This window comes from Cetorhinus maximus, chromosome 23 (assembly GCF_964194155.1).
Source record: "Cetorhinus maximus chromosome 23, sCetMax3.hap1.1, whole genome shotgun sequence".
In the NCBI taxonomy this organism is placed as follows: Eukaryota; Metazoa; Chordata; class Chondrichthyes; order Lamniformes; family Cetorhinidae; genus Cetorhinus; species Cetorhinus maximus.
In genome coordinates, this window is record NC_135901.1 from 11190915 (window position 1) to 11215308 (window position 24394).

General features: G+C 45.1%; 2 gene segments (V, D, J or C); both read right to left on the reverse strand.

Annotated features, from left to right (window-relative positions):
• Positions 1–503: 503 nt before the first annotated feature.
• LOC144698159 (Ig heavy chain C region, membrane-bound form-like) lies at positions 504–21185 on the reverse strand. The segment is given in 8 exon segments: positions 504–962; positions 1101–1228; positions 4554–4883; positions 5600–5911; positions 6531–6842; positions 7042–7341; positions 19895–19985; positions 21102–21185. Coding segments are annotated over 7 exon segments (1434 nt in total).
• Positions 20845–21714, reverse strand: LOC144698225 (Ig heavy chain V region-like). The segment is given in 2 exon segments: positions 20845–21484; positions 21614–21714. Coding segments are annotated over 2 exon segments (495 nt in total).
• Between the last annotated feature and the right edge of the window lie 2680 nt (positions 21715–24394).

A 24394-nucleotide genomic window follows, 5' to 3' on the forward strand; every position in this document is an offset into this window, starting at 1 on the left:
TCTGCTGCACCGACCCTGGGAGTGTTTAATGGGACAGTGTAAAGGAAACATTCGTCCTCCATATACTGTCCTGTATGGGCCTCTGATGAAGCAGATCCCTGCTGTTTACAATTACCTGACATGTGACTGTGACAGGCCTGAGTATGAGTGAAATCACCGAGGCTCCTCCCTCTGTGCAATCATCCTGGCTCTGGGGTTTGCCATAAAAAGGTAGAGGTAAAGGTGTATTAACACCAATGGGTCGCTGGATGGCGCAGTGACTCTTTCACTGAAGGACCTTGGACTCTGAAGAAGAGTCATGAGGACTCGAAACGTTAACTCTTTTTTTCTCCACAGATGCTGTTGGGCCTGCTGAGTTTTTCCAGCATTTTCTGTTTTTGATTCACATCCCAAACAGGAATGGTTAAAAAAAATCTGGGAAAGGGGAGGAAACAGTGTAATAGGGGAAATGGAGCGGTGTCGATGGGCCTGGGGGAAAGGAGTTCAGCAAAGTCAGTTCGTTTCACATTCATGATTTATTAACAATTTCGGAGAACATTTTACAGAAAAGTTTATTTTAAAGTCAACTGGACTGAATATGATGACTGAGTCACACTGAGAACAGAACACATTCGCTCTGAGCTGCCAACTGTATGTACAGCTGTGACAGAGACCAGAAAGAGAAAACCGGAGCTCAACATAAAGGGAAGGGAATGAGGAAAGCTACTTATTTACACATGGAATTCAAACTACTGGGAAATTATAAGCTACAATTACAACACAGCCATAATTATCTCGCACATTTCAAACAGAGAAGCGGAAATACCGTCCATGACTGTCTTAGTTACAAATTCGGAAACATGAACTGAAGGTATTTCATTTTTAGATTCACCGAGAGGACATATTTTAAATTCGTAATACAGAGATCTCAATAAACGGCTGAGGAAAATCTACGGTGTCCAAAATTCAACTGGTCACTTGATCTGCAAAAGAGGATAAAATAATGAAGCAGATGTTTAGAATGTGGGACATTTATGTTAGTGTTTTAATCAATGAAACATTGAGAGATTTTTCAAACCGCTTCTGTCAGTTTGAAGTGTGAGTGGATTGAATCTTCTGACCTTCACCAGAGTGACGGCAGTGCTGTAGAAAATGCTCAGGAAGAACAGGATGATGAATGTGGAAGCGGTTGTCCAGATGTTGCCGTTATCATCCTCAGAGTCTTCAATCCAGGTGTGATCTGTGGAATCTGCGAGGATATAACCGAGGAAATATAATTAGGTTACTTATTAATCTAGGATATCTTTTAAAAATATACTCTTTACTCTTTCCTAAGTTATTAATGTATTCTCTAATTTAATGTTCAATATATATCTACTGTTAAGCACGTGAATTTCAGCAACCTATCTCTGTAACTATCTCTACAGCTGTTCTTGCTTTACAATCCTCGTATAGTCCTAGTCGGAAAATATAGAAAATTATCTCCAATATCATTTTATTTTCGAACAATTTCGTACGATCTATTATTGGAGAATATTATGATGGATATCAAGAGAGATTCACTGGGCAACTTATTTGGAAACTGTGAACGTTGCTTTTTAAAATCTCGGATGTGAGTTCCCATCTTGTTTGTCTATTTGTGATGGGAATGTTTGGTGCGTCATTAACTTAAATCAGATTCTCAGTAAGAACATTGTTTCAGTGTGCTTTTCGGATCATTATGTAATAGGGACAATTGCTGGAGGATACGTCGGTTAAAAAAGTGCATTTGAATTAAACCTTCTTCAATAGCCTGGCGTTTGTGTCATGCTTTAGCTTTTATGTATGTGTGCACGAGTATATCGTGCCTTGCATCACTCTTTGTTTCTGTGTCCATATGTGTGTATGAGTATTGAGGTGCGTTCATTTGCCAATGAGTGCTGACTTGTGCATTTTTGTGTCTGCGTCTGCATGTATATTTTGTTTTTTTTGCCAATGTGTATGTATGAGTGTGTTATTGTGTGTGTTTATGTATTGATATCTATGTTTATTTATTACTATCTGTGTTAATGTGTGTTTATGCGTTCTTGTCTGCTAATATGTGTTAATGTTTCTTTTTGTGTTCCACGTATGTGTCAGCATATTAATGTCTGTGTCACAGCGTGTGTGTGTGAGAGAAAGAGAGAGAGTTTTTAATGTGTGCATTTGTGTGTTGATGGATATTTAAAACTATGTATCAATGTGTGTTTATGTTTTCAAACGTACTAACGTGTGTTTTTTGTGTTCTCGTGTGTATAAGCGTGTTTCATGTTTGTGTCTACATGTGTGCCTGTGAATGTGTTAGTCTGTTCCTCTATGTTTTTGTCTGTCTGGGTGTCATCTGCTCATGTGTGTGCATGTGTTCATGTGTATCCATGTACTTGTTTTAATGTGTATGATAGTGTGTGTCTTTTTGTCTGTATTTCTGTCATTGTGAATGTGTGATAATGCATATTTGTGTCCTTGTATGAGTCTGCTTGTCTGGTTTTATCTGTTTGTGTGTGTGATATTGTGTATATGTGTGTGAGTGTGTGTGTATGTGTGTGTGCACGTGTGTATTTGTGTGTGTGTGTGTGATTGTGTATATGTGTGTTCCTGTGCCTGCATTTGTGTGTGTATTTGTGTTTATGTGTGATTGTGTGTGCGTGTGTGTCTGTCTGTGCCTGTGTTTGTGTGTGTGCAAATGTGTATTTGTCTATGTGTGTGTGTTTGTGTGTCTGCCCGTGTTTGTGTGTGTGTCTGTGCCTGTGTGTGTGTGTCTATGTATGTATGTGTGTGTGTCTGCCTGTACTGTGTGTGTTTGTGTCTGCGTGTCTGTGCCTATGTGTGTATGTATGTATGTTTGTGTGCGTCCATTTGTGTCCCTTGTGTGCATTTTTACTATTTTTCAGTGTTTCACCAGGTCCCAACGATCGAGTCTGACCCTGATAGTGAAAATTTTGGTGAATATTTTCAATGTTCTGTATAAACGTGTTTTCTGTGAGGTGCAAGGTGATATCAGGTGAACGAATGCAAACAATCATCCATCTGCCTCATAAAATTCAGGGGTAGAACCGTGAACAACCCAGGGAGGATTTAATAACCGGTTTAGATTCGGATGATGGGAAATCAATCTTAGCGTAAGATTAACTGGAACAAGAGTGTGAAAACTTCTTAAAATTATGTTGCATAAATATATATTTTACAACATTTTAAGCATGATGGGACTTTAAAACCTGTGGCCAGTAAGCTAGAAGCTGACATCTGCTGTTGGTAACTGGGTCCTTACAGCAAAGGCCCGTTCCTTTCCAGATTCTCTGCTCGGGGACTGAGAGTCCATTGAGTTAATAGTTTTGCTCTGTCTGGTTGAGTAAGCAATTTCTCTTTTGGTTCTCTCTGCTGAGAAGGTGGAGACACACTGGGTTAACCAATGACCTTCCTCGTCTTTCTGTTTAGGAAGTGGAGGTAAAATTGGCTAAAAATTTTCCTTTCAGTTTTCTCTGTTGGGGAAGTGGAGGTATAGTGGGTTAACAATTTTCCTTCCACCTCTCTCTGTTGGGGAAGTGGGGGTACAGTGGGTTAACAATTTCCCTTCCCCCTCTCTTTGTTGGGGAAGTGGAGGTACAGTGGGTTAACAATTTCCCTTCCCCCTCGCTCTGTTGGTGAAGTGGGGGTACAGTGGGTTAACAATTTCCCTTCCCCCTCTCTCTGTTGGGGAAGTGGGAGTACAGTGGGTTAACAATTTCCCTTCCCCCTCTCTCTGTTGGGGAAGTGGGGCTATAGTGGGTTAACAATTCCCCCCTCTCTCTGTTGGGGAAGTGGGGGTACAGTGGGTTAACAATTCCCCCCCTCTCCCTGTTGGCGAAGTGGGGGTACAGTGGGTTAACAATTTCCCTTCCCCCTCTCTCTGTCGGGGAAATGGGGGTACAGTGGGTTAACAATTTCCCTTCCCCCTCTCTCTGTTGGGGAAGTGGAGGTACAGTGGGTTAACAATTTCCCTTCCCCCTCTCTCTGTTGGGGAAGTGGGGGTACAGTCGGTTAACAATTTTCCTTTCCCCTCACTCTGATGGGGAATTGTTGAGACATGTTTCTGTGTGACCCTCACTTCAATTCCCAGTGGGTGCGATGCAGCAACTTAAAGCTGGCATCCATTTTAAAGGAATGGACAATAAGAGAAGCAGCAACACCGAGATCTAAATGTGCTGAGTTTGTTTGCCGGAAATAGGAAATTGTTAGATTTCCCCTCAGTGGGAGGAGAGTTGGTGATGTTATTTTGCAGAATCCCGTGATGAATGAGCTTTACTCTGTCTCTAACCCAGGGTGCATCTGAGCTGGGAGCACTGGGTGTACAAGACTTGGTTCTGAGCCCTGGAAATATCCGATTTTAACTAAACAGCTCTAACATTAGCAAAAGTGGAAAACAACATTAATTAAGCGATTGTGCATTTAAATCACAATTGGAGAAAAGGACTTTATTATTTTTTTATTGAAGTTTGAAACGTAACCGAGAGATTCTCATTGACATGAATTAACGGTGTCCATCAGTGCAAGGGAAATATTCACAAAACTCGGTTTACCGCTGGATTTATCAACCGTTCTGTTGATGATCTTCAAGGGGATCGCTTCATGTCCCACCACACAGGAGTAAGAAGCGCCGCTGGCCCACTCCTCCGCTGCAATGGATAACAGGCTGTACATGAAGAAGGAGCGATTGCCGTTCTCCGCCACCACCCCGGTGTTCTTGTAGTTCCCGGGATTCACCGGCTTGTCATTGACGGTCCACTTGACGAAGATCTCTCGTGGGGAGAAACCTCTCACCAAGCAGCTGAGGGAGACGAATCTCTGAGCGGAGACATCTTCTGCCGAGGGCAGGAGGACAGACACGGACGGTTCCTGCAGATTTTTACCTGCAGAAAATGTACAATAAATGTCAATAAACTGGATAATTTCGTAGACAATGAAACCGCTGGTTAGATGTGAGAGAAACGTGTTTTGTGATGAATATTAAGGGGTTTCATTATCCACTTCTTGGAAATATATCACCGATCCTTCACTATAGCTGAATCAAAATCCTGGAACTCCCTCCCTAACAGCACTGTGGGTGTATCTACATCACATGGACTGCAGCGGTTCAAGAAGGCAGCTCAACACCACCTTGTCAAGGGCAATTAGGGGTGGGCAATAAACGCTGGCCCAGCCAGCGACGCCCACATGCCATGAATTAATAAATAAAAATCTTTGGGATCTGTCCGGTTTTCCAGCTCGGGGCAGAGATGGATACAATCCTTTTCCCTGAGAACTTATGGGGTTGGACGAGAAAGTTTCTCAAAGTTTACAGCACAGAAACAGGTCATTCGGCCCAACTGGTCTGTGTTGGTGTTTCAGCTTCGCACCAGGCTCCTCCCATCTTGCTTCATCTAAACCCAATGGCACAGCCTTCAGTTCATTGTTCATTCATCTACTTATCAATTTCCCCCTGAAAGTCCACAGGCCCAGGGCGTTTAGTTGGCGAAATTGCTAATCAGAGTAGACCATAAATACACTGAATAGTAAATATTGATTCTTACACTTACACTGGAAATAGACACATTGAACTACTTATTGCTTCAATCTCACCGCTCACCTGGTTCCTTGTGGATGGAACTTCTTAAAGGAGTCGGCAGATCCTGATTGCTCACCACGCAATAAAACTCAGCCCCACTCAACCAGGCTTGTGTCGAGATGTTTACGTTGCTGACCACGCTGTCGGGATCCTCTCCCGGTTGGACGGCGATCTCTGATTTCAAAGGCTTCTTCTCTTGTGTCCAGGACACGAGGACTCCATAAGGAGCATTAGAAACGATGCAGGTTAAGGTCACGGTCGCCTCCAGTAAGACCTGTTCTATTGGCGGTGGCAGTAGAGTAATTGTGGGATCGTTGGGGCAGTGGTCTGGGCCTGTGAGACAGAAATGAAGATCAACCAAAGTTTCACCTTCAGGAGCAGGACAGCAGTATTCAGCCTTCACTCCCTGAAGGAGAATAAATCACCTTGGACATATCAACCTCTAACTATCGTCTTTAATCTTCTTTACACAATGGAAAACCAGCTTCGTCTATGTAAATCGTTCTCATAATTTAAGTCGTTCAGCCCCGGTAACATTCTCATGAATCTATGTTGCCCCAGTCCCATTACAAATGTACCATTCCTGGGCCCTGGAATGCAGTACTGAAAGCCGTTTTATAAATAGGGTGGATGCACTTTCCAACACCCTATCCCGAAGCTTTTACCAGTGAAGGGTTCCAGACACCTTCTGCCTCTCCAAATATGATCAGCTGACTCAGGGTAAAGCTAATGTCAAGTCCACCTCACTCACTCTGTGACGTCAATGCAGAGACGTGACGTGATAAAATCCTGAATGGTGAGCGATCCGAATGCAGCCCTTACATCGGAATTAAACAATAACTACATGATAGTAAATTAGAAGTTGTTCCGTCTACTAACTCCAATAAATTCCTGATTTGAGTAACATCGGAGAGCAGAATGATCTATTGCTTCCTCGGTTTGTATTTCTTACCCTCACACTTGGTGGCGTTTCGACTTTGGGTGACCCCTTGGTGAGTGACCTGACAGGTATAGACCGCGTCGGTGAACCATTCCCCAGCGGAGACTTTCAGCCGACTGGTCGCCGAGAAGCTCCCGTTCACTTCAAAGGCGGGAGAGGTGACAATTCCTGAATCCATGGGTTGTCCATTCTTCAGCCACTTCACGGTCATTGACTTTGAACGGAGATCGATGATTGAACAGACGGCGGTTGCAAATTTGTTGGTTGTGATTTCTTCCCGGGAACTCACGGTGAGGAGAATAGTTGGAGGTAAGTCACGAGGACCTTCAAGAAACACAGGTTAGCCATTTCTTGCAGAAGAAATTGATAACAGATACAATGAGTTCTTATATTTTAACCATGGACACTAACCTGGAATTTCCAGGGATCAGAACTATGCAGAGTACTATAAATGCGTTATAACCAAGGCCCTATACAGGTCAATCACAGCCTTTCTGTTTCTCACAAGTTCCCCAACACTTACATGGCATTCCAATGCTCTTGTCTGAGCCGCTGTATTGAACCTCACACTTGATTTTGCTGCATTCCCCCTCTGACTCGGTGATGGTTAACTGGCTGCTCAGGGTGAAGGTTCCCTTCTGGTTTCTCACTGACGGATAAGTCTTAAATCCAGTGGGGATCTGCTGCCCATCTTTCTTCCAGGTCAGTTTGGTGATTTCTGGGGAATAGTTCATCGCCAAACAGCCGTAGGTGACGGAGCCGTCGGTGTTGTGTTGCTGACAGGAGGAGACCAGGCTGTAGAGAGTGGGCGAAGACGGTGTCGCTGGGAAAGAATGGCCGATTGAACAAGTTAGACTCTGTGATTTGTGATCATTAAGTAACCAAACAACTCAAAATTTGACTATAACTATAAACATATCCTGATATATTCCAACTAAAACCCACATCCACATTAGATCATTTATTATTTCCATCATTTGGTGATCCTCATCTGTCGGTTCCCTCTTTAGAAACCCACACCTCCTTTTCCGCCTCGATCCCATTACTAAAATAGAACATTTTGATGTCATCTGAATGACGTACCTTTCATTGGATTAAAGTGGAAGAGCAGAGGATTTTTCCCATTATTTCGGCCACCATTTATTTCTCAATAAACAGCACTTGGAGATAGAGAAGTTGTCATGTCATTTATATCATTGCAGTTTTGTAAATTGGCTCTGTTCAAATTGAGTGATGCCCCCTTCCCTCTCCACGTCTCCCCAAAACAAAGAATAGCAACAACCCTTCGAAAGTACCTTTGTAATGGTAACTATATAATGACCATAGAACTCTAAACTGAATACCAGTTACAATAAGTACGACATTTTCCAATTGTATGTACATATGAACATGCGGATTAGTAGCGGGAGTAGGCCATTCGGCCTCTCGAGCCTCCTCCACCATTCACTCCGATCATAGCTGATTGATTGTGGCGTTAACTCCACATTCGCGCCTACTCTCCGCTAACCTTTGACTCCCTTGTCAATGAAGAATCTCTCTACCTCTGCCTTGAAATATTAATGACTCCTCCTCCATCGCGCTCTGGGGAACAGAGTTCCAAAGTTTCACGACACTTTGAGAGAAAAATAAAATCCCCTCATTTCCGTCTGAAATGAGAGACCTCTTATTTTTAAACTGTGTTCCCTATCGTTAGTCTCTCTCACAAGGGGAAACATCCTTTCAGCATCCACCCTGTCAATTTCCCTCAGGATCTTATATGTTTCAATAAAATCAGCTCTCATTCTTCTAAACTCCAATGGATACAGGCCCAGCCAATCCAAATTCCCTCATAAGATAACAGACAACACCTCCCAGTATCATTTAAATAAACATTCTCTGAACAGCTTCTAATGCTTTTATATCCTTTCTGAAATGAGACCAAATCTGGACACAGTAATTCAGACGAGGCCTCATCGACGCCCTGTTAAACTGTAGCAAAACATCTTTATTTTTATATTCTATTCCCTTGTAATAAATGACAACACTCCCTTTGCCTTCCTCATCGCTTGCTGTTCCTGTATTGTTTTTTCTGTGATTCATGCACCAAGGGATCCACATCCCTCTGCACCTCAGGGTTCTGCAATCTCTCTCCCTTTCAATAATATGCTGCTTTTCTATTCTTCCTGCCAAAGTGGACAAGTTTATATTTTCCCACATTATACGGCATCTGTCATTTTTCTGCCCAATCACTTAACCTATCTATGTCCCTTTGCTGGGCCTTAATCCCGTTTTCACCACTTACTTTCCTATCTATCTTTATGTCATCAGCAAAGTTAGCAAATTCATTCAGTCCTTTCATTCAAGTCATTGATATAAATTGTAAATAGTTGAGGCCGCAGCATTGATCCCTGTGGAACTCCACTTGTCACATCTTGCCAACCTAAAATAACCAATTTATCCCGACTCTCTGTTTCCTGTTAGCTAACTAAACTTCCACCCATGCTGAAATGTTACTGCCGACACCATTATTTTGTGTAGTAAACTTTGATGTGCCACTTTGTCAAATGCCTTCTAGAAGCCCAAATACAGCACACCCACAGGTTCTCCTTTATTCATGTTCCTTGTTACTTCCTCGAAGGGCCTCAAATAGATCAGCCAAACACGATTTCCCTTTCACAAAACCATGATGGATCTACATAATTGCATTTGAATTTTCTAAGTGACCCGTGAGAGGCTCCTTAATAATAGATTCCAGCATCTTCGCTCTGACAGATGTTAAGCTAACTGGCCTATAGTCTCTTGCTTTCCCTTTCCCTCCTTTATTTAATATAAAAGCCTCATTCTCTATTTTCCAATCTGACGGGACTTTCCAGAATCTATGGAAGTTTGGAAAATTGGAACAAATGCCTCTTCTATTTTAGTAACCACTTTGTTAAGGCGAAAATATTTATCCAACTTCTCTGCCCATTTCCTTATTTTCCTTTATTACAGGTTTGTCCAATCCGTGTCCCGTGTCTGGATTGTGGCCCCCGAAGCCCCTCTTTCTGGCCCCCGGAGCCGTTGTTCAAAATGCTGGGAAGATAGGGAAGTGGGGTTGAAGATTTCTGTAAGGAGCTGCTCCTCCAATCACAGGCGGGTCATTCTACCCCGTTAGCTGCTTATAGGCTGACTAGTGGGCCTATCAGCAGTAAAACTGGGAAACAAAAAGATTGTGATTGGAGGGGCAGCGAACACCCGCTGGAGAAAGGCGCAGGGAGCCGGGGGGGGGGGGGAAACGCACAGAGACATTGTCTCCCTTCTCTCCTAGGCACTTAACGCCTTTCCCCGGGAATGGAAAGGGTTTCAGGAGGGGGAGAGACAATGAGGGAGAGAGAGAGGGAGAGATAGAGAGAGTGGGGCCCAGGGCGCCTGGGGCCTCGTCTCGCAACTGCTTTAGCCCGGCTCTCCCCACTGCAGCCGGCCTCTCTGCCCTTCCCCCACCCCCACCGCCTCTTTGCCCTTCCCCTCCGCCGCCTCTCTGCCCTTTCCCCCTCCCGCCTCTCTGCCCTTTCCCCCTCCCGTCTCTCTGCCCTTTCCCCCTCCCGCCTCTCTGCCCTTTCCCCCTCCCGCCTCCCTGCCCTTTCCCCCTCCCGCCTCTCTGCCCTTTCCCCCTCCCGCCTCTCTGCCCTTTCCCCCTCCCGCCTCTCTGCCCTTTCCCCCTCCCGCCTCACTGCCCTTTTCCACTCCCGCCTCTCTGCCCTTTCCTCCTCCCGCCTCTCTGCCCTTTCCCCCTCCCGCCTCTCTGTCCTTTCCCCCTCCCGCCTCTCTGCCCTTTCCCCCCCCACGCCTCTCTGCCCTTTCCCCCCCCACGCCTCTCTGCCCCTTCTCCTCCAGCTCTCTGCACTTACTCCATGGCTCTCTGACCTTTTGCAATGGCTCTCTGACCTTTACCTCGGTTGGCTGAACTTTCCCCCAGCTCTCTGCCCTTCCCCCCCACGCCTCTCTGCCCGTCCCATACCCCGCTTCTCTGCTCTGTACCCCCCGCCTGTCTGCCCTTCCCCCCCGCTTCTGAGCCCTTCCCCCCGTCTCGCTGCCTTTTTCCCTCTCCCGCCTCTCTGCCGTTTTCCCCCTCCCGCCTCTCTGCCCTTTTCCCCCTCCCGCCTCTCTGCCCTTTTCCCCCTCCCGCCTCTCTGCCCTTTTCCCCCTCCCGCCTCTCTGCCCTTTTCCCACTCCCGCCTCTCTGCCCTTTTCCCACTCCCTCCTCTCTGCCCTTTTCCCACTCCCGCCTCTCTGCCCTTTTCCCACTCCCGCCTCTCTGCCCTTTTCCCACTCCCGCCTCTCTGCCCTTTTCCCACTCCCGCCTCTCTGCCCTTTTCCCACTCCCGCCTCTCTGCCCTTTTCCCACTCCCGCCTCTCTGCCCTTTTCCCACTCCCGCCTCTCTGCCCTTTTCCCACTCCCGCCTCTCTGCCCTTTTCCCACTCCCGCCTCTCTGCCCTTTTCCCACTCCCGCCTCTCTGCCCTTTTCCCACTCCCGCCTCTCTGCCCTTTTCCCACTCCCGCCTCTCTGCCCTTTTCCCACTCCCGCCTCTCTGCCCTTTTCCCACTCCCGCCTCTCTGCCCTTTCCCTCTCCCGCCTCTCTGCCCTTTCCCTCTCCCGCCTCTCTGCCCTTTCCCTCTCCCGCCTCTCTGCCCTTTCTCCCCCCCGCCTCTCTGCCCTTTCCCCCTCCCGCCTCTCTGCCCTTTCCCCCTCCCGCCTCTCTGCCCTTTCCCCCTCCCGTCTCTCTGCCCTTTCCCCCTCCCGCCTCTCTGCCCTTTCCCCCTCCCGCCTCTCTGCCCTTTCCCCCTCCCGCCTCTCTGCCCTTTCCCCCTCCCGCCTCTCTGCCCTTTCCCCCTCCCGCCTCTCTGCCCTTTCCCCCTCCCGCCTCACTGCCCTTTTCCACTCCCGCCTCTCTGTCCTTTCCCCCTCCCGCCTCTCTGCCCTTTCCCCCCCCACGCCTCTCTGCCCCTTCTCCTCCAGCTCTCTGCACTTACTCCATGGCTCTCTGACATTTTGCAATGGCTCTCTGGCCTTTACCTCGGTTGGCTGAACTTTCCCCCAGCTCTCTGCCCTTCCCCCCCACGCCTCTCTGCCCGTCCCATACCCCGCTTCTCTGCTCTGTACCCCCCGCCTGTCTGCCCTTCCCCCCCGCTTCTGAGCCCTTCCCCCCGTCTCGCTGCCTTTTTCCCTCTCCCGCCTCTCTGCCGTTTTCCCCCTCCCGCCTCTCTGCCCTTTTCCCCCTCCCGCCTCTCTGCCCTTTTCCCACTCCCGCCTCTCTGCCCTTTTCCCACTCCCGCCTCTCTGCCCTTTTCCCACTCCCGCCTCTCTGCCCTTTCCCTCTCCCGCCTCTCTGCCCTTTCCCTCTCCCGCCTCTCTGCCCTTTCTCCCCCCCGCCTCTCTGCCCTTTCCCTCTCCCGCCTCTCTGCCCTTTCCCTCTCCCGCCTCTCTGCCCTTTCCCCCTCCCGTCTCTCTGCCCTTTCCCCCTCCCGCCTCTCTGCCCTTTCCCTCTCCCGCCTCTCTGCCCTTTTCCCCCTCCCGCCTCTCTGCCCTTTTCCTCCTCCCGCCTCTCTGCCCTTTTCCCCCTCCCGCCTCTCTGCCCTTTCCTCCTCCCGCCTATCTGCCCTTTTCCCCCTCCCGCCTCTCTGCCCTTTCTCCCCCAGCTCTCTGTTCTTACTCCACGGGTGGCTGCGCTTTCGCCCGGCCCTCTGACATTTTCCCCTGGCTCTCTGCCCGTTCCCCAGTTCGCTGACCTTTCCCACTGCTCGCTGACCTTTGCCCCATTTCTATGCCCTTCCCCCCCAAACCCCAGGCTCCTTGCCCTTTCCCCCGCCTCCTTGCCCTTCCCCCCAGGCTATCTCCGCTTCCACCGACGCTGATCACTCCATTCGGCCTTGCTCCACTTTCCAGCACTGCTAGGCCTCAGGTCTCGCTTCCAGGTCTCTCTTCCCCGCAGCTCCCGCCCTCCCACACACCGATTTAGGAAAAGTGATCGAGTGAGTGAGCGTGTGCATGATTGAGAAAGTGAGGGTGGCTGAGTGACAGAGTGAGGGTGGGTGGCTGAGTGAATGAGGGTGCGTGGGTGAGTGAAGTAATGAATGAGGGTGGGTGGTGAGTGAGCGTGGGCGGGTGTCTGAATGTGGGTGAGTGAGGATGGATGAGTGAGTGAGGGTGGGTGATTGAATGAGGGTAGATGAGAGTGTGAGTGAGGGTTGGTGGGTATGTGAGGGTGGGTATGTGAGTGAGGGTGAGTGGATGTGTGAGGGTGGGTGGATGAATTATTTAGTGTGTGTGAAGGTAGATGAGTGAGGATGGGTGGGTGAGTGAGTTTGAGGATCAGTGAGGGTGGATGAGTAAGGATGGGCGAGTGAGGGTGTGAGTGAGGGTGAGTGAGTGAGGGTGAGTGAGTGAGGGTGAGTGAGTGAGTGTGTAATTGGTGGTGAGTGAATGAGGGTGAGTGAGTACCCCCGAGTGAGGGTGAGTGAGTGTGGTTGGGTGAGTGAGTTTGAATGAGGCTGGGTGGGTAAGGGTGAGTGAGAGCGAGTGAGTGAGTGAGAGTGAGTGAGTGAGGGCGAGTGAGTGAGGGTGAGTGAGTGAGTTTGAATGAGGCTGGGTGGGTAAGGGTGAGTGAGAGCGAGTGAGTGAGTGAGAGTGAGCGAGTGAGGGTGAGTGAGTGAAGGTGGGTGAGTAATTGATGGTGAGTGAATGAGGGTGAGTGAGTGGGGGTGAGTGAGTGAGGGTGAGGGTGCGTGAGTGAGTGATGGGTGAGTGAGGGTAAGTGAGGGTGAGTGAGTGAAGGTTAGTGAGTAATTGATGATGAGTGCATGAGGGTGAGTGAAGGTGAGTGAGTGAGGGTGAGTGAGCGAGGGCGGGTGAGCGAGGGCGGGTGAGCGAGGGCGGGTGAGGGAGGGCGGGTGAGGGAGGGAGTGAGATTGAGTGAGGGTGAGTGAGTGAGTGAGTAAGGGTGAGTGATTGTGGGTAGTGAGAGTGCCCAGGTGCTGCAGGCTCATCAAGGCGATGTTTCTCTGGATGATTTTCCGCTCCGGCTCAGCTTTCCATTGCCTGTTGTCCACAGCCGAGCTGGGGGGTCCTCCATTCGGCTCCAACACCTCCACCTCCTCCTCTTCCTCTCCATCGATCCTGTCCCGATTCTCCATATTGATCATCTTTCAGTAACACCGGCTGTGTAAAGTCAGGCAGCAGTGTAGATCGCTGGCCAGCTGCTTTAATGCTGATGCCTTTCTTTAAGAAACCCATGTCAGTGCGAGAATAGGCAGACTGAGGGGGCTGGAGGAGATGGTTACAGCAAAACCAGGATGGGCTGTGCAGGCATCTTGCACCAAGTGTGCACCAGTATTGGGGATCCAGGCGGCCGTGGTCTCCGCCACATCCCTCCCCTTTCCTTGTTCCTTTGTGTTTGGTTCAACACTTGGAAATTTTCCACATATATAGTGATGTTACCTGTGTAATTCCATTTTACACAACAGGTCCTCAGAAATGGAACAATGAACATGCCTGCAGCTTCACGGATTTTCATTCTGCAGTTAGTATTTTCAGCCCACTTCTCTGTGTGAGAATGTGTGTGTGTTCATGAGAAAGAGAGAGAGAGTGGAAGTGTATGTGTTTTTGAGAGAGAGAGACAGAGAAAGAGACAGACAGAGAGTGTGTGTGAGTGAGATAGGGTGTATACGTGTGAGAGTATATGAGATAGAGAATGTGTGTGTGGGAGAGAAAGAGTGTGTGTGTGAGAGAGAGAGAATGAGAGAGAGAGAGTGTGTGTGAGAGAGGGAGAGTGTGTTTTTATGTGTTTGTCATAGGGAGTATAAGTGTGAGAGTGTCTGACAGAGAAATGTGTGTGAGAGAGAGCTACTGTGTTTGTGATAGGGAGAGAGCAACTGTGTGTGTGTGTGTGAGAGAGAGAGGGAGAGTGTAGGGGTCTGAGTGATATGTAGAAAAGTGTGTGAGAGTGTGTGTGAGAGAGAGAGCCAGTGTGTCTGTCAGAGAGAGTGTGTGTGTGTGTATGAGAGAGAGTGTGGTGTGTGTGAGAGAGAGAGAGAGTGAGAGAGAGTGCACGTGTAAGAGAAACAGTGTGTGTGTGAGAGAGAATGTGTTTGCGTTTCTGTGTGTATATGAGAGAGAATGAAGGTATGTGTATGTCAGAGAGTGTTATGTGTGTGTGTGTGTGAGTGAGAGAGAGAGAAAATGGAGAGTGTGTGCATGTGTGAGAGTGTGAATGTGTGTGGGAGAGAGGGTGCATGTATTCGAGAGAAAGAGTGGGTGTACATAAAAGAGAGGGATTGTGCTTGTGCGTGTGTGTGTGTGTGTGTGTGTGTGAGAGAGAGAGAGAGAGAATGAGTGTGTGAGAGTGCATGTGTGAGAAAGAGTTCATGTGTGTGAGAGATAGTGTGCACGTGTGTGAGAGTGTGTGTAGTTGAGAGAGTGAATGTGTCTGAGAGAATGTGAGTATCTGTGTGAGAGTGTGTGTGAAAGAGTGAGGCAATGTGTGAGAGGCAGGGTGTGTGCGTGTTAAAGAGAGTTTGTGTGTGAGAGGGAGAATGTGTGAGAGAGAGAGAGTGTGTGTGTCTGTGTGTGTGTGACAGAGAAAGAGAGAGTGTGTGTCTATCAGAGAGAGTGCGTGTTAGTGAGTGTGTGCAGGTGTGTGAGAAACAGCCTGTGTGACACAGAGAGTGAGCGAGTGAGGGTGTGTGGAAAAGAGACTGAGTGAGTCGAGGTAGATCAGCCATGATCTTACTGAATGGAGGGCAGGATCGAAGGGCCGAATGTCCTCTCATGCTTTCATTTCTGTCATTCATTCCTCCCCCTGCAGGTGGCAATCCAATGACTCAGTTTTTGATGGCGGCTCCTTTTCCCCAAATCCCCCGCGGCTGGTTGTTGGGAGCGGGAGCCTGGTCATTGTCCATTTCAATCGTTTAAATAACTCGCAGCCTCTGATCAGATCAGAACAGGCGCTGCTCTCTGGAGCCTCACTGTCACTCCCTGATTCTGTTTGTTCTGAAATTGTGCTCAAGTTCAGGTCACTCACGTTCAATGATTTTCTGATACTCAGAATACTTAAACATAATTAATTCATTAAAATTTATACATGTTCTCTCCAGAAATATTGTTAAAAACAATTAACGTGCGTCATTTCACCCGAGCAATGGAACAATTTATTTTCACAGATCTGGCTAGAGAACACACAGCCAGTTAGTTCGATGCCGATTCAGTTTGTTTGACCTCTGAGGGGAGAAGACTCTCAGGTCAGTAACAGGACAAGTTAAGATATGGATTAAAGCCCCCACTCCTCCTCCAGTACACTCCTGTCATCAGCTGCAAGGGTGGGAGCCAACTCTCCACTGAACGGTCAAACACTCCGGGTCAGGTACAGCATCGGTTTGATATAAAATAAAACTCCCTCGATGTTGTCCCATCAAATATGCCCAGGAGAGGGTTCAATCCGGTTTTGATATAAATTCTGTGCTGCAGGAGCCGGTCAGAGGCTGGGAATTCTGTGGCGAGTAATTCAACTCCTATCGCCCAAAGACAACTCACCATCTACAAGGCACAAGTCAGGACTGGAATTGAATAGTTTCCACTTGCCTCAATGTGTGAAACTTCAAAAAACCCCAAGAAACTCAATACTATCCAGGGCAAAGCAGCCCACAGAATTGGTACCCCATCCACTGTCTTAAACATTCTCTCCCTCCTGCACCGATGCACAGTGACAGCAGTGTACACCATACTCAAGGTGTACTGCAGCAATTCGCCAAGGCTCCTTCAAAACCCGCAACCTCTCCTAACTAGAAGGACAAGGGCAGCAGGTGCTTGGAAACACCGCCACCTGTATGTTCCCCTCCAAGACACCGAACATCCTGACTTGGAACTATATCGCTGTTCCTTCACTGTAAATGGGTCAAAATCCTGGATCTCCCGACCTAACAGCACTGTGAGTGAACCTGCAGCTGTTCAAGGAGGCGGCATTTCAACACTTCCTCAAGGATTGGTAATTAGGATGGGCAACAAATGCTGGCCTTGCCAGCGACCTCAACATCCTATGATAGGATTAAAAATAAGATACAGGCTAACTTCTTCCTCCACATTGTCCAACCAAATAGGTCAAGGACTGTGGCAGCACAGATTAAAATAGGATAAAACTCTCTCTGCATTGCCTAACCGAACACTCCCAAGACAGATACATCACTGGCTTAAAATTGACCAAACCTCCTTCGACAGTCTGTCTGTCGTTTCTGAATTGTCCTTTCTGACTGTCACAATGGGTTGGGTATCTCATTTCTGAGGCGCCTGGTCAAAAAGTCAAACTTTCACATTTCTCACAGATACAAGTTTTTTGAAGAAATAAATCAAATTGCACTTCCTGAAATACAGGAGAACGAACCAGAAGGTTAACAACCAGTCAGGAAAATTCTTGGTCCCAGCACAGTGACCACGCGCACAGAAACAGAACAGACACAAATGGTGCAACAATCGAGTTCCCAGCGGATAGATCTGTTCAATCTGTCCATTTCATTCAAGCTGTTTGATTCTAATTGATCAATGGTCAATTTGCTACAATTATTCTATAACTTATTTGAAATTAAACTGATTTTCATTTCAAAACTCCCATTGAAGTCCATCTAATTCCCCGTCTGACTCAAATCTCCAAACAATGTATGATTTAAGTTACCCTGAAAATGAACACAGCAAATACTACAGATTCAGGATAATTGGTTGTCCGTAATAAAGACTCAATGACAGGGTAAGAATTAAACAAATCAGGAAACATTCACATTGAAAACCGATTACCCACTGATTTGATTTGATTTTAGGTATAAATATAACCAATAAAAACGTTGAGGCGAAACACCTTATCGAGCTGAGCACAGCTGAGTAAGAAAAGTATTCTTTTCTAAATTCATTTTGGATACAATTCAAAATTCTCTCCACCCTTTGAGATTTTGCACCACTATAATGTCCAGTATACTATTTAATTGTTGGAGTTCATTTATGTTGAATTAATTATCACTAATATTATATTGTAAGTTAATTATCTTGTTATTGTCAATTCATTTTCTTGTTAGCTGATTTCTACTTTATAATAAAAATAGTTTTCAATAATTGAAAATTGTTTCTCCTTGGTACTTTGTGAAATAATTGGGGTTTATTTAAATCAACCTGACACTGAAAAATTGTTAAACAATAAACTTCAAATTACTACATGGTAACATCCAGGCAAGTAAATCAATTTTACTTAAATCTGATCAATATTTACTATTTTATTTTTACTTCTCCTGCTCTGTTTTAATGGACAAAATTGTAAACTATGCGTTTCTAAACGGATTGAGAAATCATAAATTCCATCTATTCTCATCGAGTAATTCACACGACGAATTTATGAGTTGAATATTTGAAACACTTTCAAATCTGGCCGGGGGCACATCGCATTAACTGTCGATGAGGTGTAATATCATCTGTTTGCTGAATCAAACTTGCCTTAACTCCGAGTTATGTGTAAACAAATGTTCCTGGCAGTAACTTATTATCAATGAAAGTGCTTCCTACATAACAATCCCTATAATTTAATTGTTAAATATATTGTTCACTGAAAGAAGATCCAAATTGATCAGTAGACAATTTGATGAGAAGAATTCATTCAGATCATCTGCGCCACTGAAATATAACCGGCAAATCGACTCCAGATTTTGTTCTTCAATTTAATATTTAATAAGAATTAAGCATGAAACTCAGATATAATCTGTTCTTCTCCTATAATTCTATCTGTGTACAGCACAGCTATGGGAGACAGGATGTTGTTATTAAATTCAAAACTAATACTAATGTTTGCAATTAAATTAATCTTTTCGAATTTCAAGCTTTTACTTGTCAGTCTCTATTTATATGCGGTCTGCACCTTCCTGCAGTTCAAAAAAATGTAAGAACAATTCCTTTACTGCCAGCGAATTACACCCCCCAGTAAACTGTTTAAAATTAGATTAGTGACAATTATCTCGCTCTCCAAATCCCAATGACATTGAAGGAATAGTGTGGTTACAGCTGCACAGAAAGAATGTAATAACCGAATAGACATATCGCCAAACTGCAATGTCAAACTCCTCTTTAAGTCAATGCAAATGTTATCAGCGATATAAAAAAGTAATTCAAAATCTCTTTTGAAACTGAACAATTCTGTAGAGTCAGTATATTATTACTGAAATTTTTTCATGCATAATCACAAATTGTTTCCAGCCTAAAAACTTTCCCGATCATGTTAATTGTGCGCAGAGCACAGCAGAATTGTGAAAGGCGATTAATGATCAATTAGGTTAATATGAAAGCTGTTCCGTCAATATGGAGAAATACATTATAATTGTTTTAATTGTATTAATTTTACTCTACAATTTGAAAACTTGGTAATTGTATAGTTTCTGATTGTAGTAACGAATTATGTTCTGAATGAGCGTCATAATCCATGGTTTAGTTTACTCTGCAATTATCACTTAAAATAAACACAAAATGTTCTAACACATCTGTAAATGCTTTTTTGCCCATTTCTGAAGCCTGTTTGTTTTCTGCCTACAATCGCGCTTCAAGCAGATACAAACGCGTAGGCTGCTTCGATTCAATCGCAAAACGTGTAACTGCTCAATGTCTCCGAGTTTAAACAATGCAGAAACAATGCAGAACCGCTAAACCGTTTCACAAATTCCACTAATTCAAAGTCACCCGGACACACACTCTCCTCAGCAGAAAAACACCAAAAGCACATCACTGAGGGGCTGAAATCCGTTTCATGGAGAAGCAGCTCAATTCTACAAACACTTCCAACAGAATCCAATGTAACATTGCAAGAAAATCTCAATATCGAATCCAGACAACCGCTCGTCAACAAATGAATGAATAATTAAACTAAACATAAATATGGAATAATGTCAACAGCATTGTGAGTAGGCGGAACATGTTCAATAAATTAATATTGAAACTTAAGCATATTTTGTTAATATTGGGTTTGATTTCAAACCTATTTAAACCCTTGTGCAGTAGATGGTAAAACCCGCAGCCATTAGATGTCACCGAGATTAAACATTGCAGAAACGTCAAACTGTTTTTACAAACGTTAGATATTTCAAGTAGCCCGGCCACACAGTATCCTCAGCAGATAAATACAAAATCACAACTACCAGGGACTCAATCCCTCAGCAGCACTTTTTATCAAAACACAGCGGAATTATATAACTCAATTTCAGCAGAATCACATGAAACATTGTAAAAACTTCTGCATTCAGAATCCACCAAACTCAGGTTTCATTGGCTGAATGAATTATTAAAACAGACAAAAAAAACAAAGACTCAAATAAAACAGTTACTAAATAAATGTGTGGTTCTTACCGGCAGTCACCGTCATCATGGTCCCTTTCCCCCAGTAGTCCATAGCGTCACAGTGTTACACTCCCTGGGCTGTGCCATACAATAACTGTCCCTGCACGAAAAAGTCAGAAATCCACCGTTATCTTAAATATTCATAAGTCAGAGGCAAAGTAAGATCACGATGAATCTTCACGAAATTATATTTGCGTTTGCGGATATCTTTAGCTATTCATCAATGATCCTCATGTTTTATAATTCACAGAATAACACATGAACATGTTATTGAATTCACCAATTGATGAATGGATAATTATCACAGCTTTTCCATCTTAAACCATGTTTTTTGGGCAGTGCTGGACAGAAATAATACTTCACTGTAAATATAGCAGGATTGTAAAAGCGAGCACTGACCCAGGCAGACTCATTTAGTGCTGAGGGGTTTTTGTATTGACAGTAACTGCTGTGCCATCCCGTATATCACAGTGAGACACATCGTGTCAAATACTGCGGCAGACTGTTCACTGTAAATACAGAGATTTAATCTCACTGCGCTCTCAAAAACCTGATCTCACTCGCCTAAGAGTGAATCAGTGAGATATTTCAGCCTGTGCTGGTCATTATATTTATAAATGTGATTGGAATACTTTAAAAGCCTCTGTGAAGATTTAGCGTGTCCGTAAACACAAACAAAGCGGAAGACTTTTATATATTTTTACAAACCAATATTACTTATTACCTTTATTTTATTTAGCTCCCATTTTCTTTGACTTTTCCTGTTGTGATCGTGATCACCAATTTGAACAAACTCCTTCTCTGAGGTTTTTGTATGAGGATGTCGCTGTGCACAGCACTGTGACCTCCCGTATTATCACAGTGAAATACACCCGCACAAAAACTGCACCCAATCTCTGATCAGTGCTGCCTCTCAATATTCACTTCAAATAGACGTTTACTTCTGATCTAGTTTAGTATTTATGCAGCAATTTACAAAACTCAATGAACAGTGATCCCCTCCAAGTATCAGACATATTAAAATGAACATTATATCCAGGTCTGTAATTGCGGAATCTGTTAACAGTAAATATAAGCACAGCCAAAAGCTCAGCCTATTATATCAATTGGTTTGTTAGGTTTTACTGTTAAATTTGCTGTTTTACTTTTGTCAGAAGCGACTTGTTGTCGGGTTCTGATCATTACAGTTAATATTACATTTAAAACAAGTACTGACCGTCAGGTTACGATGGAAGTTGTTGAGTTTCTCTCGATCTGTTCTTGTTCGGGTCCAGCCCTGGTTCCTCTCGCTGTGGTCTCTTGCACAGTAATAGATGGCGGTGTCTTCAGTCTTCAGGCTCGTCATGTCCAAGGAGAAGATGTTCCTTGAAGTGTCTTTGGACGCAGTAAATCGATCCTTAATTGCTGGGGCGTAGTAGTTGCTGGATGAAGTATAGTAGCTAACCAACCACTCCAGCCCCTGTCCGGGAACCTGTCGGACCCAGTACATGTAGTCGCTGCCAAGGTCGAACCCGCTGGTTTTACAGGTCAGTTTCAGGGAGCCTCCGGGACTCCCGGTCTCTGCCTCTGGCTGAGTCAACACAACATCCGACTGGACACCTGTAAAAAATATATCAAAAACCCCGAGGATTAATCCTGGTGAAATGATTCCTGACTCTGTAACATTCCAGGGAGAGACTAACACTGAGACAGTAACAGTGAGAAACTTGGACAATAAAAACTACTCACGGGATAAGAAAGTCAGCAACAAACTGAGAGAAATCGCCGACCTCATCCTTCTGGTCACTTGGGGAAAACTGTTCTGTCCAGAACTCAGTGAACAAACCAGCTCCCGGACTGTTGGATTCCGGCCCCAGTGAGCGGCATTTAAATACCCGGCAGAAGGGGGCGGGTTTCCAGGCGCCGCCTGTTGATTCCCTGGTGGAGGCGGCGACTAGATCCACGCCCCACCTTCCACATCCCCAACAGAATGGACTCAGATATTTACAATAGGTTATTGTTAAAAGTGGACATTTTGCCTGTATCGGGATATTTGGCTGAATGGATTCATTGTAATGTCTCCAGTGGTTCTAATGGTGAAATTACAGTTGAGCATCTGTTAATAAAAATATAGTTCCATTGAAAATTATGCCCATTTATTTCTACTCCACTTCACAAGGCGTTGAACCAAAAATATTAAATTATATTATCAGGGAATAAAGGGACTGTCAGTCTGTTTTGCAGCTACTCCGGGTCTCTATCTCATTACCACAATAAAGTGTCATCATTCATAGGAATTATTATTGATTTATGTAACTAAATGCGGGGGATGAACAAAGTGATTTTATTAACTATGTGGGTGGTTATCGCTGTACAATTTGGGTCCGGAGATAAGAAGAATCTCCTCACATTGTACAATGTCTCTCATTGCATTTCTCGAACTGCCCCTGACCCTATGACAGCCCTTTGAAAATTAGCGATTTTAGAAACCCGCCTTCCTGATAATTAAACGGTAAGTTTACACAGAAACGTAAAATTTACATCAACTTTTGACAGAGAAGTTAATGAATCAGGACGGACACGGAGATCAACAAAGTTATCCTTCAGCATCCAAATCACTGCAGCTAATTCTATTGACCACCGGCTGTCTACCATTCACTGATATTGGGAACACAGGATATCAGGGCTTTACGACATATTACATAATATCACAAGAATAAATATTTTATCTTCCACTGAAGCGGGTCAGGAACTGGTCATTTCTCCACTCATTGGCAGCTATGAGAGGGACTGTTCAATAATCGAAATCAGCACAAATTAAACTGTACAGTACACGGTGCTAATGAGGTATAAGTGACCCCTCAGGTTAAATGAGGTGCAGAACTCTGAGAATATTCAAGGAATTCCTGCGGGTTCAAGACAATTCTATGATTTTCTTTTAATTTAATTTCTTTTATTTTTTTGTCATTCTACTCATCTCATTAGACTGGGGGATTGGGACCATCAACATCGCTCTCTCGCACTTCATGAAGTTCTTAATAAACCGGCTTTAATAACTGGAATGTCCTTTACTTAGAAATAATATAAATTAAATAGTATACGGCCAATTTCCTGATCGTGTTTAACCTCAGCGAACATGGCATTCATTAAAATATTTCCTTAGATGAAATGCCATTTAAAATGTGCCTTTCGTGTGCGACAGAAACATTTATTGTTTGAATGGCTAAATCCCATTTTGTTCATTCACATCCAGGCTAATCTGCCCCACACAGTATTTGGCAGCAAGCCAGCCGGCTGCAGTCAGGGACGCTCGAATGTCCGATGTTGTTTACAGGAAGCATCTGGGGGTTTGTGCAGTTTATCAAAGATCTGTTTCCTCAGTACTGACCGCTTGGATGCCAGCCAACTTCAAACCCTTAACATTGTCAACAAGGCCTATTCATAACAAATCTACCCAGCAACAACACTGGAGTCAGCTTTATTTTTTAAATTGTGAACTTATGTGGACTGTGCCCAGCTTTCAGGAAAGAAAAGTTATCCAGCTTCTCTGACACCCTGTCAGCATCAATGGCTCATTGGAGCATCTCTCCAACAAATCATAATATTGTGATTGATGGATGGATGGAAAGAATTACAGGCAGATTATTAAAGAGGACTCAGAGAGAGGATAGATTCTGTTACAGTCAAACATATAAATCTGTGTGATTTTTTTTGCGCTTTTACTCTTTTACGGGACATGGGGGTCACTGGCAAGGCCATCATTTGTTGCCTCTCCCTAATTGCCTTTGAACTGAGTCCCTTGCTGGGCCATTTCAGAGGGCAGTTGGAGTCCACCTTATTGCTGTGGATCTGGAGTCACATGTAGGCCAGACTAGGTCCAGTGGCAGATTTCCTTTCCTAAAGGACATTAGTGAACCAGATTAGTTTTTTCCACAGTCGATGATAGCTTCATGGTTCCCTTCACTGAGACCAGTTTTCAATCCCAGGTTTATTGTTGAATTTAAATTCCACCAGCTGCCATGGCGGGATTTGAATTCGTGTCCCCAGGAGAATAGCTTGGGTCTCTGGATTACTAGTCCAGTGACATTAATACAACACCACCGTCTGCCAAAGAACGGAGGGATGGCTGCAGTGATGCGGGAATGAATCATAGTTGGATGCCTGAACATTTTGATGAAGGGATCAGTGAATGAATTGATTGATGTATCGATAGGCGCGTCTGGAAGATACAGTTTTACCTTCTCATCTTGGTGCTTGACTACTTTAAACCTTGAAGCAGGTCCAGTATTTCATTTGTGTCAGTCCAATACCTTCAGTCCCTCCAGATTTTCTGGATGTATTCCATCCCCAGGGTATCGAGCTGAACGTCACCAAGAGAAGGCTGGAGATGTCCCTGCGGTACTGATGATTCTTCCCTGCTGATGGGGAATCATCATCTTTCAGACAGAAAGCGGGTACATAATTTGGTTTAGGATGGAGGATTGTAATATTTGGAACATGTGGTCCTTTCATGTAAAACAAAGCATTCAA